Source organism: Lithobates pipiens, unplaced genomic scaffold (assembly GCF_037356315.1).
Source record: "Lithobates pipiens isolate NorthernLeopardFrog02 unplaced genomic scaffold, aLitPip1_a1.2 Scaffold_22, whole genome shotgun sequence".
NCBI lineage: Eukaryota > Metazoa > Chordata > Amphibia > Anura > Ranidae > Lithobates > Lithobates pipiens.
The window spans coordinates 181,045,694-181,064,138 of record NW_027507784.1 but is presented as its reverse complement, the minus strand read 5'-3'; the positions used below and the strand labels follow the sequence as shown (position 1 = coordinate 181,064,138).

At 41.7% G+C, this 18,445-nt stretch overlaps 1 protein-coding gene across 2 annotated transcripts in view; it reads right to left on the bottom strand.

The window, feature by feature from the left end:
* Nucleotides 1-636: 636 nt before the first annotated feature.
* HSPD1 (heat shock protein family D (Hsp60) member 1) overlaps nucleotides 637-18,445 on the bottom strand; it is a 33,080-nt gene continuing 15,271 nt past the window's right edge. For both annotated transcript variants that reach the window (XM_077448702.1, XM_077448701.1), the window contains exons 5-12: nucleotides 16,662-16,757; nucleotides 15,390-15,483; nucleotides 12,265-12,433; nucleotides 10,091-10,190; nucleotides 7,223-7,468; nucleotides 6,939-7,113; nucleotides 2,621-2,799; nucleotides 637-1,167 (exon numbers count right to left, since the gene is read on the bottom strand). In XM_077448702.1, the coding sequence (XP_077304828.1) occupies nucleotides 1,009-1,167; nucleotides 2,621-2,799; nucleotides 6,939-7,113; nucleotides 7,223-7,468; nucleotides 10,091-10,190; nucleotides 12,265-12,433; nucleotides 15,390-15,483; nucleotides 16,662-16,757 (1,218 nt within the window). In that variant the 3' untranslated portion in view covers nucleotides 637-1,008. The remainder of the gene's footprint in view (nucleotides 1,168-2,620; nucleotides 2,800-6,938; nucleotides 7,114-7,222; nucleotides 7,469-10,090; nucleotides 10,191-12,264; nucleotides 12,434-15,389; nucleotides 15,484-16,661; nucleotides 16,758-18,445) is intronic.

Here is an 18,445-nt window from a genome sequence, read left to right as displayed (position 1 = left end):
GGGTTATTTGGAGGTGAGCTGTATTGGATTTCTGCCAGACAACACCAAACTATATGAGGCCAAATCAATTCAATTTTAGTCTCATCTGACCATAACACACCTTTTTCCATGTGGCCTCGAATATTCAAGGTGCCTTGAAGGTGGTCAAATTATTTGGCCTTCACACCAATGACAAAAAATTAGGACACGTGGTTGAAGGAGGAAAAGTTGAATGCCCTTGCATGGCTTTGTCAGAGCCCAGACGTAAAACTCATTGAAAATCTGTGAAATGACCTGAAGACTGCGGTCCACAAATGGTCACCATCAAATTTAGGTGAACTTGAGCAATTCTGCAAAGAGTGGACAAATATTGCAAAGTCTAGATATGCAAAGTTGGAAACATACCCCAACAGACAAATGCTATAATTAAAGCAAAATACTGAACCAAGGGGATGATCTTTTCGAATTTATGGTCTCTAATTTTTTTTATTTTGTTATGGCATGTTGGCGTTCTATCTTTCATTTGGATGTTAGAAATTGCCGTAGTAAATACAGCTGGATAAAACAAAACAGTCTTCATTTCAGGTTGCAAAGCAACAAAATGCGATTTTAAAAATGACCAATATTATGCAAATATGCAAGCAGTTTAGAATAATCTGTTAGAACGCTAGTGTTTATTTAGGGATTATAGTACACTTTAAGGGCAATAGTAATTTCCTCAGAAAAAGAATGGACATGTAACATTCTACAGTTTAGCAATATTACACTATTCAAAGTATCGCTGTTGAAAAGTTTATTTAAAAAAACAAACAAAAAAAAAAAAAACATACAATATTGCAAAATACAGGTACAGACACCTAAGGAATGTACAAAGATGAATCTGTAATAAATTATTCAAAAGGCATGATGACAGGCAAACTGCATAACCTTCAAAGTCCCGCCAGCCATTATGGATCTTCTGGTCTTCATGACTTCTGGACAACTGTAGGTGCTGCACAGTCAGTAAACAGCTCTCTAGTCAAGAGTCCTTTAGAACATTCCTCCTCCCATTCCACCCATGCCACCCATACCGCCCATTCCACCCATGCCAGGATCCTTCTCTTCTTTTGGTATTTCTGTCACTACGGCTTCTGCAGTTGTCAAGAGAGAAGCGACACCTGCGGCATCCATTAGAGCAGTCCGTACAACCTAATTGACAAAAAAAAAAAAAAAAAAAAATAAAAAAAAAAGTTGATTAGAAAATGACCCAGTCCCACTAAAAATCACAGATCGCCGCCATTACTAGTAAAAAAAACTAAACAAAAAAAAAAAAAAAAGCCATACAATCTATTCCCTATTTTGTAGACGTATAACTTTTGCACAAACCAATATACGCTTGTGATTTTTACCAAAAATATGTAGCAGAATACATATTGGCCTAAACTGATGAAGACTTTTTTATTATAGGAAAAAAACACTTTTTTTTTCATTTTCAAAATACAATACTTGTAATCCCACAATAGGGATAAAACGTTTTCACAGAAGGGAGTTTAATAAGACAGGTAGCCACTTAAATTTTAAAGAAAAAAGGTTTAACCTTAAACTGTGTAGAGGATTTGTTTACTGCAAGTGCGGCAAGGATGTGGAATGCCCTTCCACAGGCAGTGGTTTCAGCGGGGAGCTAGAGCTGGGTGATTTTCTCCCCAAAAGGATTCACGCTTCGATTTTTAAAAAAATTTGATGGACACCGCGCCGGTCCTGAGGAGCTGTGGGCAGCAGTTTTTAGGCAAGACCTAGTCTGCGGCAACCGGCCTCACGGACTAGGCAGAAGCCGCTGCCTCGCCTAAAAACTCCTGCCCACAGCACCTTAGTACCGGCACGGTGTTAGCGCCGGTCCTGGTGGGAAAAAATAAATAAATATTGATTTGCTGAAATTTGTAATCAATTTGACCTCTCAACTCGATTCATTATTTAAATCGATTTTTACGAGGAGGCAACAAAATTAAAGCGGGAGTCCACCGGGACTCCGCGTTTTTTTTTTTTTTTTTTCTAAAGCCAGCAGCTACAAATACTGCAGCTGCTTACTTTTAAATAGTGACACTTACCTGTCCAGCGCGCCCGCGATGTCGGCACCCGAAGCCGATCGCTCGCTCGGCTGCCGGGTCCCGCCGCCATCTTGGGTATGGGAATCAGGAAATGGAGCCTTTCGGCTTCATTTCCCGGTTCCCTACTGCGCATGCGCGAGCCGCGCGGCGCAATCCGGACGGTCCCCGCTGCCTCTGGGAGCTGTGTGTTTCCCAGCAGGCAGCGGGGCACTTGCTGAAGGGGGCGGGCGCTTGCGTAACGGGGCGTAACGTACGCCCCGTTCCGCAGAGAGCTAGCCCGGAAGTGGGTGCAGTTACCTGGATTATCCAGGTAACTGGACCCCCCTCCCCCCTGAAAGGTGCCGATTGTGGCGCCGGAGGGGGGGGGGGGGGGGGGGGGGATTCCGATGAGCGGAGGTCCATTTTAGGGTGGACCTCCGCTTTAAACACCTGAACGACCGCAACATACAGGGATATACAATGTAATACTGACATATCACACACATAGATTGAACTTTATAGAGTTGTGTCATTTCAGTCTCATCTAATATGCAAGATTTGTAATATTCTAGAGTTACCTTAGTGGGGTCAATGATGCCTTTTTCCACCAGATCAACAAATTCTCCAACCATAGCATCATATCCAATGTTAGCAGAGCTCTGCAGGATTTTCTCAACAATCAACGATCCTTCAACACCAGCATTTTTGGCTATCGTCATTGCAGGGATTTTCAGTGTTTTTTTGATTATTTCAATTCCTATTAAGAAAAAAAAAAAAAAAACCCAGGAGCATATTGTATCATTTACAACTTCAGCAGTTAAAAAAAAAAAAAAATAATATTATCAAACCAAGAGATACCCAATCTATATACAAATTGCAGGACCACCAAGAAATAACTGAAGTGCTCAGGATGTATGCAACATTTTCTCCCTAAACCCCAGGCTTATTTTAAACATTACAAGTATTGAACATTACCAACACCGATTACCATTAACCACCCTAGCAGTATTCCTTGGTGATTGGACATAAAGTAGATCTAAATCCTGCTTGGGTGACAATTGTTTTGCAGGGATTTGCTTCCTCATGTCAGACCCTCCACCAAGGAGTACAAATAGTACAGTAAAGAAATCTTCAAATCTGACTCAATCTTCTGAGAATAGCAGGCAGAGGTTGCCGTGCCACAGATCTCAAAATCCAGATATACAGCTATGAGGATGTGGGCACAGAAGGGTCCAGGCAGGCACGTATGGTTTAGGCAGTTAGGCTTGAATAGCAGCATTACCAGGTACTTTAGAGAAAGCATTACAAAAAGAAAAAATTTTGAAGTTACATGAACATGTTAAAGCAAATAAGATTTTCGTATTTGGGCCTAGATCTTCAACAGTTGCAGGCAAACATCTACCTATAAGACACGACACTGCCATATGCAACACAGCTTAAAGTGTGGTGCAGCATTTCCCTTTCTCCAATTTAGAAGGAAGTATCAGCTCCAATAACAACCTGGGATCTCCATGTACACCAAGTTTTGACCACTATGAAACCAGCATTTTGGCCTTCCCTCTTTTTTTTTATATGCATCAGTAGGCAGCCAATCTATTATGCTGATTCCCGCAATTAAGGCGTGCATGCCGCGGTTTATCCACCTGTTCATTATCTCACCCGCGTGAAATGAACTAGGCTGCCAGCCATCATAATATGCATGCATTTCTCCCTCTTCATTTCTTTCTTTTTTCCTTTATATACTCTTTATTGTACTTGTATTCTTTCAGTTTAACAATATAAATTCCCTCTTCTCATATACAAAAATCCCTCTTTATACTTATATCTTACCCACCCCATGGCCTTCCCTCTACTGAACACTAAATGAGACAGGCAGCGTCCCTTAACAGCAAGGCATGTAAATTTGGTATCTGCAGACACCTTGGGTTCAGGGCTCCTGGAAGAGGACAAATTACATAAGCAGTTAGCTGTATGCCAGCAATATTGTATAATGACTGGGTGGCAGTTTATAGATATACATTAACCACTTAAGGACCACCGCATGGCAATGTACGTTGGCACAATGGCACCGACAGGCACAAGCACGTACATGTACATGCTTGCCTTCCAGCGGGTGGGGGATCCGATCGGATCCCCTCCCGCTGGCTGCGGCGATCCGTTTCGCTTCAGGAGCGATCCGGGATGAGGGGATGGCCGTTGGTTTCTGGCCATCCCCTCTCGATCGCTCCTGGCGAATGAGAAGCTTCCCCCACCTGTGTAGTGTAAACACAGGCAGGGAGGAAGTGATGTCATTCTCCTCGGGGCGGTCTTTTTGACTGGACTGCGAGGAGAACACAATAGTAAGTGCACCAACACGTAGGTACACAAACACACAAATTACCCCCGATCACCCCCCCCAGTCATAGTGTCACTGATTGCAGTGATCATTTATTTACTGATCACTGCATTTAGTGTCAGTTGTGACAGTAAAAAGTGTCAGGGCAGTTAGTGTTAGGTCCAGGGTAGCCCCCTACCACCCCCCCAATAAAGATTTAACCCCCTGATTGCCCCTAGTTAACCCCTTCACCCCATTTTGCCAGCGTCACTAAGCGATCGTTTTTCTGATCGCTGCATTAGTGTCACTGGTGCCGCTAGGTAGCTAGTTATTTTTTTAGGTTCACCGCCAGTTTTTTTATAGCGCTAGGTACCCCCATATATTACCCAATAAAGGTTTTAACCCCCTGATTGCCCCTAGAGTTAACCCTTTCACCAGCGATCACCGTGTAAGTGTCACTGGTGACACTGGATAGCCAGTTATTTAGGTTCCCCGTCGGGTTTTTATATAGCGTCAGGGACCCCCATATACTACCTAATAAAGATTTTAACCCCCTGATTGCCCCAGTTAACCCTTTCACCAGTGATCACCGTACAAGTGTTACGGGTGACTCTGGTTAGTTTGCTTTTTATAGCATCAGGGCACCCACCATTTATTACCCAATAAAGGTTTAACCCCCTGATCACCAGGCGGGTGATATCAATTAGGTTTTAGGGTCAGGGTCTGCGTCGCCCCAGGCAGCGCTAGGTTAGTGCCAGTACCGCTAACATCCACGCGCAAAGCATACACCTCCCGTAGTGGTATAGTATCTGAACAGATCAATATCATATCTGATCCGATCTATACTAGCGTCCCCAGCAGTTGAGGGTTCCAAAAAAAGCATTGTTAGCGGGATCAGCCCAGATACCTGCTAGCACCTGTGTTTTGCCCCTCTGCCCAGCCCACCCAAGTGCAGTATCGATCACTGTCACCTACAAAACACATAACTGCAACGTTTGCAGAGTCGGGCCTGATCCCTGCGATCGCTAACAGTTTTTTTGGTAGCGTTTTATATTTAAATCCTGAAGGCAGTGCTTGGTTTTTTGGGGTCCTGTACGTGGCTAGGCTCCCAAAAAGTCTCCCACATGTGGTATCCCCGTACTCGGAAGAAGCAGAATTTATTTTGGGGTGTAATTTCACTTATGCCCATAGCATGTGTGAGCAATATATAATTTAGTGACAACTTTGTGCAAAAAAAAATAAAATAAATAAAATTGTAATATTCCTGCAACTTGTGGCAAAATATAAAATATTTCATGGGCAACATGCCTCTCAGTAAATAGCTTGGGGTGTCTACTTTCCAAAATGGGGTCATTTGGGGGGGGGGAGGGTTTGTGCTATTTTGGCATTTTATGGGGGGGATTTGTGCCATTTTATGGCCTTCGAAACTGTGATAGGTAGTGAGGAGTGAAATCAAAAATTTGCACCCTTAGAAATCCTGAAGGCAGTGATTGGTTTTCGGGGGTGCCGTACGCGGCTAGGCTCCCAAAAAGTCCCACATATGTGGTATCCCCGTACTCAGGAGAAGCAGCAGAATATATTTTGGGGTGCAACTCCACATATAACTATGGCATGTGTGAGCAATATATCATTTAGTGACAACTTTATGTCAACTTTTTTTTTTTGTGTCATTATTCAATCACTTGGCACAAAAAAAAAAATATTCAACGGGCTCAACATGCCCCTCAGCAATTTCCTTGGAGTGTCTACTTTCCAAAATGGGGTCATTTGGGGGGGGGTTGTACTGCCCTGCCATTTTAGCACCTCAAGAAATGAGATCGGCAGTCATAAATTAATGTAAATTCCAGAAAATGTACTCTAGTTTGTAGACGCTATAACTTGTGCAAACCAATAAATATATACTTATTGACATTTTTTTTTACTAAAGACATGTGGCTGAATACATTTTGGCCTAAATGTATGACTAAAATTTAGTTTATTCGATTCTTCTTATAACAAAAAGTAGAAAAAAAAAATATATATATATATATATATATATATATATATATATATATATATATATATATATATATATATATATATATATATATATATATATATATATTTTTTTTTTTTAATTTTCAGGCTTTCCTTTTATATCGTAAAAAATAAATGAATAATCGCAGAGGCAATCAAATACCATAAAAAAAAAAGCAGCTCTATTTGTGGGAAGAAAAGGACGCAAATTTCGTTTGGGTACAACATTGCATGACCACGCAATTACCAGTTAAAGCAGTGCGAAATTGTAAAAAGACCTCTGGTCCTTAGGCTGACAATTGGTCCGGGGCTGAAGTGATTAAGATGGTTATAAATTCAAAGGCCTTCTAAAAAAAAAAAAAAAAAAATAGCTCATAGCTTTTAGAGGTCTACACAGAAAAAACATGCTTTGGGAAGCAAACGGGTATGCTAATAAAAGATCAACTGCTATTTTTATTCTTTGTCTACAATATATACACATCCATTTCCTGGCACATGACTGCGATTTTCCAAAATTTTACATTCAAGCATAAGCTGACAATTAAATAGGAAATAGTCATAAGTACCAATTTTTTGATCCTCGTTAGCTGGTATCAAAGAGTCCAGCGCTGGTATACAACGCAACAGTGCACATCCACCACCTAATACAATGCCTTCCTCTACTGCTGCACGTGTGGCATTCAAAGCATCTGTTACTCGGTCCTTCTTTTCATTAACTTCAACATCACTGGTTCCACCAACCTAAAGTGTGTACAATATATAAATTAATGGCTGCTCAAGTGTAAACATAAAAAAAAAAAAAAAAAAAAAAAAACAAACAAACACATACACACACTAAAAATAAAATTACCTTTAGTACAGCTACACCATCAGAAAGCTTAGCAAGTCGCTCATTTAATTTTTCTTTTTCATATTCACTGGTTGTAGATTCCAACTGCTCTTGGATTTCGATAATTCTTTTCTCAATCTGTGACTTTTCTCCCTTTCCTTTCAATATCATCGTGTCATCCTTTGTAACAATAACCTCCCCCACCTTTCCAAAGTCATGTGGCTGAATGTCTTCAATGGACAAGTTAAGAGCCTCTTCTCCAAAAACCTGTGTATACAAAAAGATAATATTTATACAGCGTTTCCCAAAGAATAAGACCTACTGTGATTTTCAGGGAGGGCTGCAATATAAGCCCTACCCCGAAAATAAGCCATAGCTTAAAGTGGTTGTATATGCTAGAATCCCCTCTCCTACAATAGTATACAATGTAAAAAAAAAAAAAAAAAAAAAAAAAGTGTAAAAAGGAGGGGGCATGGAAGACCCCCGATCTATCCTCATCTCCCTATCTCGACCCCCTCCCTCTACAGGCGCTCAGCTGATGTTCGCTGCTCTGCTCTTCAACACCTCCAGGCAGGCCATGGAAGTGCCAATATAAAAGGAATTTGCACAACTATACATAGTATATAGCCTGCATAAGGGTAGGCCATTAAGGAGAGAGATGCAGTAGTCAAGGCGGGAAATAATCAAGGAGTGAATGAGTTGCTTTGTGGGGTCATTAGTCAGGAAGGGTCGAATTCTGGAGATGTTGCAGAGGTGAAGGCGGCAGGATTTAGCCAGTGATTGGATATGGGGGCTGAAGGAGAGGTCAGAGTCAAGGATTACACCCAGGACCCTGTCATGTGTGGAGGGACCAATGGTTGTGTTGATATTAATGATGAAGTCACGGGGTGGGGGGCGATCGTGATGGAGGAAATAGAACAAGCTCAGTTTTAGAAAGATTGAGTTTGAGGAAGTGGCGTGACATCCATACTGATATGTCATTCAGTATGAATGACATATCATACTTGGATATGAATACTTTTTCAAGGCACTGTTTTGCTTCCATAAAGTAACCTGCTCCATAAAAAATAAAAAATAAAAAGGTAGCGCACTGGCCAATTCAATATTCAGAGTTTACAGAAATAAGTTTATGTCAGGAGCTTGGCTAATTCTGTTATCCCCTCCCATCAGTGTCTTAGCAGCCTTCCAATCTCTAAAGTAAAAACAGAGCATGACGGGAGGGAGAGCAGAGTGCTGAAACTAATCAAATTACTTGAGTTTCTCTGGTAAAGCTTTAGCCACTCTATGCCCAGCATGCTTTGCTTCTTCATGTACAAACAATTGTGCCAAAATTTTATCAACTTAGGGTAAACTTGTCTGCTTTAATTAGAGCCGCTGTACTAACCATGCAAGATTTGTTCAGCGATCTCCCCCGCTGGCGAGGGGGCCATCCCTCCCGCTCAGAACACTTTGATCAGTGCTCTCTGCCATTGGCTGAGAGTGCTAATCGGGAGTCGGTTGGATGCTGTTTTTTTTAGCATGCACGTTCTACAGACCAACATACACATGGACTGAATGTTGGATTTTGTTTAACTGGCTGTTGTCTCCTGACATTTAGCCTGTGTGTACCCAGCTTAAGTCTGTTTTTTTTTTCTCTTAAAAAAAAAAAAAAAAAAACAGTAGGTTTTAAATACCATCAAGAGAAGGCTCTGTCTCAAAAAAACAAAACGCCTATTTCATTAAGGCACAATGTTACATGGCAGAATTGTTAAAACGGCGTTGGAGCCAAAAGTTGGTTGTTTCGTTTTGAGTGGGACTTCCTGTCCCACTTCCACCTGCCAGCCGCCTAGGCGGCGACTCCTCTCCCCCTAGGTGGACCCCCCTCTCGGGAAATCTTCTAGGACACGTCACAGAAGAATGCCTGTCCACTGGGAGAGCACAGCACGACTCGTGCATGTGCAGTGCGCGCCCGGCCGTGACGCTGCAAGCTGTCAGGGCCGGGTGCCCACGGTTTCAAAGGAGGTGCTGCGGAGAGGAGCGAGGCTCCGTGCGGCCGTATTGTTGAACCGTGAAACAGGCGAGTGAGTTTATTAAAAGTCAGCAGCTAAATTTTTTGAACGTTAAGAAATAAAAAAAGGGTCTGGAACTCCGCTTTAAAAAGGGATTGTAAAGTGAATTTTTTATTTTTATTTAAAATAACAAACATGTTATACTTACCTCCACTGTGAAGCTCGTTTTGCACAGAGTGGCCCCGAACCTGCTCTTCTGGGGTCCCTCGGCTGCTGTCTCCGCTTCCTCCCGCAGATGCTTCTGACGTTCATGCGAGCTCCCTCGCATGGTGAGAAGAATCGGCGGGCGCGCTCCCGTGATACAGCCGGCGGCTATAGCGGCTCGCTGTATCACACGGCCCCGCGTCAGTGGATGTTATTGACAGCAGCGCGAGCCAATGGCTGTGCTGCTTTCCATCCAATCAGCCGCCAGGCTGAATGGTGGAAAGGACGTCGGGGGACAAGCGCAGGACTTTCGAGGGACGAGGCAAGTAAAACGGGGGGGGGGGGGGCTGGGGGCGCAGGCACTGTCACATGTTTTTTCACCTTAATGCATAGAATGCATTAAAGGTGAAAAAACATTTACCTTTACAACCCCTTTAAACTATCACAGTACTAAAACCTAAGAAAACAGCTGGATAGGAGATGTAACATGCCGGTCCTGAAGTGGTTAAGCAGTATAAAACTGTTGCCCTCTGCCCCCCTGCTCAACAACCCAAAAACCATGGAAGACCTTTTTTGGGTCATTAATGGAGACATTTCTAGCCAAGTCAAGGAGGAGGCACATTCCGAGGGTTTGAATTTGGTAATCAAAACTACACCACAATTCAAATTGGTTTTCCAAAATGCTATGCCAACTTACAACTCCACCTGAAGCAATGGCCATATCCTTAAGCTGATTTTTTCGATTATCACCAAAACCTGGGGCTTTCACAGCAACTACCTGAAGACCAACTTTCAGCCTAAAAAGAAAAAGGTTACAGTCAAATGTATATATTACCATACAATATAGGGCTGAAACAACTAATCGATTAATCGACTACAAATCGAAATTATGAAATTAAGCGATTGCTATTTTCATAATGGAGTAAATCGGCCAGTAACATAATGAGGTTAAAATAAACTAAAATGAGCCCTTTATAGTACAAAAATCAAAATTGCTACTGTAAATACTACTTATTAAATATTACTTACACAGTTCTACAGCAAAAAACTTAAAAAATAAAACACTATGTACTATAAAAGGGCTCATTTTGTTTTTTTTAACCCCATAGACCTGGTTCACACCTAATGTGTTTTTTGGTGCTTTTTGCAGAAACCACTACAGATCATTTACATGGTTTCCTATGGGACACGTTCACATTTATGCTTTTTTTTTTCTGCCGCTGCATATTTGGAAAGGGTCAGGGACACAAAACTGTGCTTTTTTGGTTCAATATACTTCAGTGGAGAAGCTGCAGAAAAGCATGCAATGCGTTTTTGTAGCAAATGCAAAAACACAAATCACAGCAAAATCACGTGCGCAAAAATCCAAACGTACAGCAAAAAGCACTGCAGAAACAGATTAAAAGGAAACTGCATAGGTGTGTACCGAACCTTATGCTGGCCACATAGATCAATTTTCAGACAAGAATATTCAGACAAAAAAAAAATAAAAAATCTTTGTACATTCGCTGAATGAAAGAATGTTTGAAATTTTCACTTGTTTTTAACATTCTGTTTTTAAAATGAATGTCATTTCTGAACGAAAACGACATACACTGTCTTAAAATTCCTTTTACCAAGAAGTTTTCCATTTCCAAATTTTCCTGTCACTGTGGTTGAAAATGAACGTCAATTTGACCCCACTAACGATTAGAAAATCGAACGAACCTTCTTAAAATGACTTTTTTTGAAGGAAGAAATTGTTTTTTTAAACAATAGTATATCAGTAAACTAATAGTATATACAGTATCTCTCTTTCTGTTATTTTCAGAGGGGATTAGAGATTTTGCTCTCTAACCATATAGTTGGTTATTTATATTTACCTTTTTTTAAACTTTGCATATTTAACAAAATTATACACCGTTTTTATTTTATTTTTATTTTTTTAAGGTTAGTAACCGATCAAAACAATCGGCCAACTAATCGATTATGAAAATTCCAATGAGCGGTTCCAATGAGCGGAAGTTCCACTTTAGGGTGGAGCTCCGCTTTAAGTCACAAAAGTAATTGGCCTAATCCTGGTTTATTTTATAAACAAAAAATAAAAATAAATTATATAGCAGCACTGTTGATGTAAAAAATTTGCTTCCTGGGCAGGTGGCTTCTACACACCCCAGAAGATCTCCACAGTCTCTTTGGCTTGTAGTATAAAGTAATAAAAATGGAAATAAGCATCCCACCACCTCAACTTTATTGTAATACAAATCAGGGGGGCAATTCAAAAAGTAGGCAAGGTGTTTTGGGGGTCCATAAACGGCCCCTTCATTAAGGCTAGAAAACAACCTGAATAGACTAGAAGTGAACTGAACCTTTAAAAGTTGTTTTCTTCCAAAGTAATTACAAGCATAAGCCTTCTCAGCAGTTGGTTTGACATACTGGTCTACAATTGTTTTGCCGATCTCTGGTCTTGGTTCAGTATGGTGCACACAATGATACCAAACAGTGGAGTGATTACATTTTTCCCATGCAAATATGCTGGCTGACTGATCACAAGATTGAAGATGTGCGATTAAGGTTTGAAATATCATGCCAATTCAATTTATCACCTTTTCTAGGGGTATCAAAAAATGTCCAGGCCATTTCAGAATATCGTTAAAGAATAAGCATTAATCTATGGACAAACTTTTTGTCTCTATAAAACATAGTATGAGCATGCAGGTATACATGAAACAAATGCTGTTAATACATTAGCTTTTCAGGAGGCACGAACCATTGTCTAACACACACACACACACACACACACACACACACACACACGAGCACCAATCTGTATATAATCAGCAACTGAACATAGTCATCAATGCAGGTGAACTATAGCTTTCCCTTCATTACCTGTTTAATACTAATGTACTCAAAGCTTCCCCATCAACATCTTCAGCTATAATGACTAAAGGCTTGCGGTGGGCATTGGCAATCTCAAGAGCTGGAACTATAGACTGAACACTAGAAATTTTCTTTTCACTAAGCAGAAGATATGCATCTTGGAATTCACATTTTTGACCTGTGAATAAAAAAAAAAAAAAAAAAAAAAAAAAAAAATGAATGCAGATGTTGCTTGCCATGAAAACATCCTTAAAGCGGGCCATAGACGAATAGAATTTAACGAACGAACATTTGTCTGTCATTCGAAAGATTGTTTGCTTTTAACATTTGATTTTAGAAGATACTTACCCACCTTGCATCTGTACACAAGATGCAAAGAATGGAGCTGGGTGCCAGGAGAATGTAACTCCAGCATGCACTCACACGAGTGACATCAATGACCATCCAATAGCTGAAGGAAGATGCTGGACTGCCAATCACAGGCCTCACATTGCTGAAGTAATAACTTGGCAAATCTGCCATAATGTGCAAGTATGCTATGCAACATGTATATATGGCAAATGCTCTTCTGGGGCCTTCAGATGAACTACCTGTCAATTCCATACCTTGGAGTATGGTACAGGACACCGGCATGCTCTCTCTCATCTCTACCATTACTACTCTTGTGAAATGTTTAACCTAAATACCATTTAGGTAATACTTGGTTATTCCTGCCAGCATTTCTGACCTCTTGTTTGGATGTTCCATCATTGTTTGTGCATCAATATCCACTGTAACCATTTAAATTTGTGATTTCCTTAACCCCTACACACCTAAGCCCTTTTCTGACAAAAATTAGTTTTTTGCAAGAAAATTACATTTTTTTTTTTTTTTTTTAGCAGAGACCCTAGAGAAAAAAATGGCGGTTGACGCAATATTCTAGGTCACACTGTATTTGCGCAGCGGTCTTTCAAAACGCGATTTTTTTGGAAATTTTAAGGGAAAAAAAAAAAAAATGTTAGCGCATTTTTTTTGTATAATGTGAAAGATGTTACGCCAAGCAAATGGATACCCAATCAAATTTTTATTCATTTTTGTTTTTATAAAAATTGATACCCAACATGTCATGCTTTAAAATTGCGTACACTCGTGGAATGGCGACAAATTACAGTACTTAAAAGTCTCCATAGGCAACGCTTTAAAAAAATATTTTAAAGTTACCCATTTAGAGTTAGAGTTCTAGTGCTATAATTATTGCTCTGGCTCTAAAATCGCTGCGATACCTCGTGTGGTTTGAACACTGTTTACGTGTGCGAGCGTGACTTGGATACGTTCGCTTCTGCACGCGATCCGAGGGATGGGGCACGTTAAATTATATTTTTTTCACTGTTCCCTATACATTTTTTGATCACTTTTATTGCTGTCACAAGGGATGTAAACAATGGAGGTTCTAATCAGGTCCGCCTGAGAAACGGACCCGATCAGAACAGTCGTGTGAATGGGGCCTAGCACACTTCAAACATCCCTTGTGACAGTAATAGGCAGTGTAAGGTACTCTTTAAGGGAGTGCGTTAAAATAAAAATATTAACCACACATTGATACAACACACAACAGTGCAAATAACGTGCATTTATGTTGAAATTACTCCCAACACCACAAAATATTAAAAATGAGTCTATAATCATAAATGTGAAATATTGATACAACTTGTGACACCACAAACTTGTGCTCCTCCACCACACAGATTGCATGCTTACCAGAGGCAAGCTAAAATGGGCTTGCAGCCGTTAACCCCACGAGGGCCTTGTTCCAAAGAAATGGCGATGACAGCTCTCAAGTGCTTGATGTAATGAAGCAGGAACACAACAAACAGCTAAGGGGACTCGATCATTCGGTGGCCTCGGTTGAGAACCAGAGGGTAACCATTCACAAAGTAAATTAAAGTCAAACTACGAGCGCTGAGCTCAGCTGAATCACTTCTGGTGCCTCTACGTCCCTACATGTATCGCGGCTTCTCATTCCCCTGCACACACACAGCCAGCCTGTCAGTGGGGAAACACGCTACCATACAATCCATGCGGGCCCCACTCTGGGCCAGACATCACCGCTGTCCTGGCCTTCCCCAGGCACTGAACAGGGGACAGCAGCAACAAAACTACTCCCCCAGTGGAGGTGCCACTTTGGGTTAGAAGAGAAAGGGGGAATACATCCAAACAGCAACAAGAGCCTTGTTCATGAGACTAGGGAAATCAAGTTGCAAGGAAAAAAAAAAAAAAGGGTTACACTCCCCCCACCCCCCGCCTTTTATCCAGTGGGAATTAATGCGTTTCCTGTCCTGGCAGGAGGAGCCCTAGGTCTCATGGGCTTTCCTGGAAGACTGAGAAAATCTAGTTCAAATTTTAGATGCCAAATGCTCTGAATGCAAGGAGTTTAAACATTTGTCCCCTGATTTTTCAAATTTTGAAGATTGTTTGCCTTCACTTTTGTAATGTAATCTTTATCATTATTAATGCTATGTATTTCAGTGGAAAGCAACCAAGTAGTTAGTTATACTTACTACGCTCAGTTGTGCCAATGTTGTGCTGTTTTTTAAATTTTTTTTTTTTTTTTTATTTGCACAGCTTGTGCTTTCGCTACCATTATAACAATGTTGCTGCTACACCATTGCTTAGAGCAATACTGAACTGTGCAAAAGAAAAAGGGTTTGTTTCTGTGACCATCTTATGGGAGATCGACAAAAAAATTTAAACTCTGCATTCAGAGATCTTGAGGCCCCTTTTACATGGGGTAGACCCTGCTAGCAGATCCACCTGTTTAGCAGGGGATCTCTCCCCTGATCCCCACTGAGCAAGCGGATGACAGGTCCTTGTATGCTCTGCTGATGCTGTAGAGAGGACACAGCTAGCTGCCCTCTATGGGGCTGTAGGATGGAAACAGACCGCCTGTCCGTTTCACGTCATCTGACCCTCCAGATTGATGGACAACGGATCCACATCTGTCTGTTTCAAAGACACATGTCCACCTACATTCGCAGCTCCACAGAGAGCAATGGAGGTTCTAATCAGGTCCGCCTGAGAAACGGACCTGATCAGAACAGTCGTATGAATGGGGCCTAGCACACTTCAAAAGTAAAAAGGAAAGAAAAACACCCTACCTTTAGCAGTGTTTATAAAATAGGGAGAGATGTAGCCTCGATCAAACTTCAAACCTTCAATTATCTCCAGCTCATCATGAAGTGTTTTCCCATCCTGTAAAAATATTTAGAGGTATTCACTTAGAAAGTAAATTACAGCACTTAAAATATTTTCATGTTAGAAATGTAATCTTCAATATTTCAAATAGCATAACGCCAATATAAATTCAACTAGGTGTAAATGTGTAACAAATCGGCAGAAACAGGCAGGAGTACTTCTATCATGGGTGCTAGATATGGAGGGCTAAGCCACCGAGCAATGTAAACTCTTGTTGCCAATTATATGGCTTTGTTCAGCTGCATACAGTCTAAATCCCAAATCCACGACTAAACCTAAATGCTGCCATAAAAGGGACTTCACTCCCACATGCCATTTTGAATCATTAATGGTGGCTGAAATTGAGCATTTCTCTTAGGTAACTGAGTGTGTGAGCTTTGTCAAAAATCGCAAAAGGGTAGCAAAAAGCTATGAGGTAAAGATGGGATATTGCCCTGTGAAGATTACATTTGGGCAACAGCAGAAATAGCTAAATTTTAGTGAAGTGTGTCTTCCTCTAACTAGCAAATTCTGCCAGATGGTGGGTGTCCAAATATGATGAAGTGTCCTGGAAATTCAGCTGCACTCTACAAACTTCTAAAACACAGAAGGCCTGCCGCATCATTCAAAAAGTTGTTCTTTTATCCTTCAACATACAGTGTGGTTTTGTACCCTGCATCAAATTTTCCCTTGAACCTGGAGGGAGTGCATTTATACTGCATCTGGAAGCAGCAGGGTCAGTATTAGGAGCATTACCACTTTCTGTCCAGTGCCCACTGTGGCAATTAAAAAGGGAGCTGAAGATTCACCCATAGCATAGACACCGCCAGGTGGCATTGGCAAGAACAAGGAGTATTGTCATTTTGACAAACTGAGAACTACCCTCCAATGTGAAAGTAAGCTGTTGAAGAGAAATCCAGGCTAATAGAAAGCTAAAAGCAGAAGAGTAAACAAAAAACTGAATACTAGCTCTAAACAGGAATATGACATTTACGATCTTGCTTTATAGGAAAACTAAAGCAAGTCTTTTTTTTATAACACTTGTTAGTGGCAGAACTCAGCAATCCGCATTAAGCAAGAATGCATATACTTGCAAAACCAAAATGTAAATCATCTAGGCCCTATTATAATACATTAATTCTGCAGGGTTTAAATCCCTAACCTCAAGTCCATTTACTGCATTAGACAATACAGACCTTGACAGTTATTACACCATTGCGGCCAACTTTTTTCATGGCATCCGAAATAATTCTGCCAATTTCAAGATCTCCATTTGCAGATATTGTAGCTACCTGTAAAAAATAAAAAAATAAAATAATTTTTTTTTAATAACACACACACACAGCCCCAGACCATTTTGCTGGTCAAAGACCAGACCACTTTTTGCGATTCGGCACTGTGTCGCTTTAACTGACAATTGCGCAGTCGTGCGACGTGGCTCCCAAACAAAATTGGCATCCTTTTTCCCCACAAATAGAGCTTTCTTTTGGTGGTATTTGATCACCCCTGCGGTTTTTATTTTTTGCGCTATAAACAAAAAATGGCGGACACATTTTTGACACCATTGTCATTTATACAGCAATAACTGCTATATAAATGCAGTGATCTCTGTGTAAATGACAGTGACAGTTAAGGGGTTAACCAGTGGGTGGCAGTGTAGGGGTTAAGTGCTCCTAGGGGTGTGTTACTAACTGTGGGGGGCTGGGCTTTCATATAGTGAACACTGATCTCTGCTCCGATCACATGGAGCAGAGATCAGCGTTTCTAGGCAGAATGGGGAAATGCTGTTTACAACAAGAAGAGGGGAAAGACAGCCAAGACTGAAATTTGTCCTTCGATGGTGCTTAAAGTGGTGTTGCCACCAAAAAAGTAAAAGCTGCTTAAAATTCTTTTTTTTTTTTTAACTCACCTCTAAATACCGGTTGCTAGGGGGTCCCTCGTAATCTGCCTTCTTCATTGCCCGGGCTGGTGACATCACTTCCCCTCGCTCCGCACATTCACCTGGGACCTGTCACGTGTCCCAGGTGACTGTATTGCGTATCACGGCGCCCTGCGCCGCTCGCGCATGCACAGTGGGTGCCCGGCTGTGAAGCCACAGCCGGGTGCCCACAGTATGCATGACGGCGCCGCGAGCGGAGCGGGGAACGAAGGGGGGGGCTTCGTTCCCCCACATCGCTGGACCCTGGGGCAGGTAAGTGTCCGATTATTAAAAGCCAGCAGCTGCAGTATTTGTAGCTGCTGACTTAATTTTTTTTTTAGGGGGTACCCCACTTTAATGCCAATCTCTGGTCAACTTCTTGCTGGAGAAACAGCAGGATCCTGGATATGGAAAAGGAGCGGGGATGCCATCCTTTCTCCTCACACATGGAGATGTAAGGCCTTCCAGGTATGATGGTATAATTTCTGAGAAGATTTCCGTGCCCTCAACATAGTTGGAATCACCAAGTCCGACAGACCCCGGTTCCTCAACACCTGGCTCTCAATAGCCATGCCGTTGAAGCCAGCGATGGGAAAGGATGGAGAATTGGACCTTGAGATAGGAGGTCCTCTCGCAGTGGCAATCACCAGGGAGCGTCTGCCACCAGACGCAACGGGTCTGCCTACTAAGGACGCTGATGCCAATCTGGGGCAACCAGGATTACCGGGATCCCCTCGGCTTCCACTCTGCAAAGCAGACGTGGCAACAGTTTCAGTGGAGGAAAGGTGTGATCCCACAGAGCCACCAGCACGTCTGCCCATGGATCTCTTGTCCTGGACACAAATCTTGGCACCTTCCAATTGAGATGGGAGGCCAATAGATCCACATCTGGTGTGCCCCACTTCAGGCACAGCAGATTGAACATCTCCGGATGCAATGCCCATTCTCCTGGGTCCAGCATCTGTCGACTCAGATAGTCCGCCTGCCAGTTTTCCACTACCGGGATGTAAATGGCCGACAGGGCTGATACGTGTCGCTCTGCCCACCGAAGTATGTGAGCGA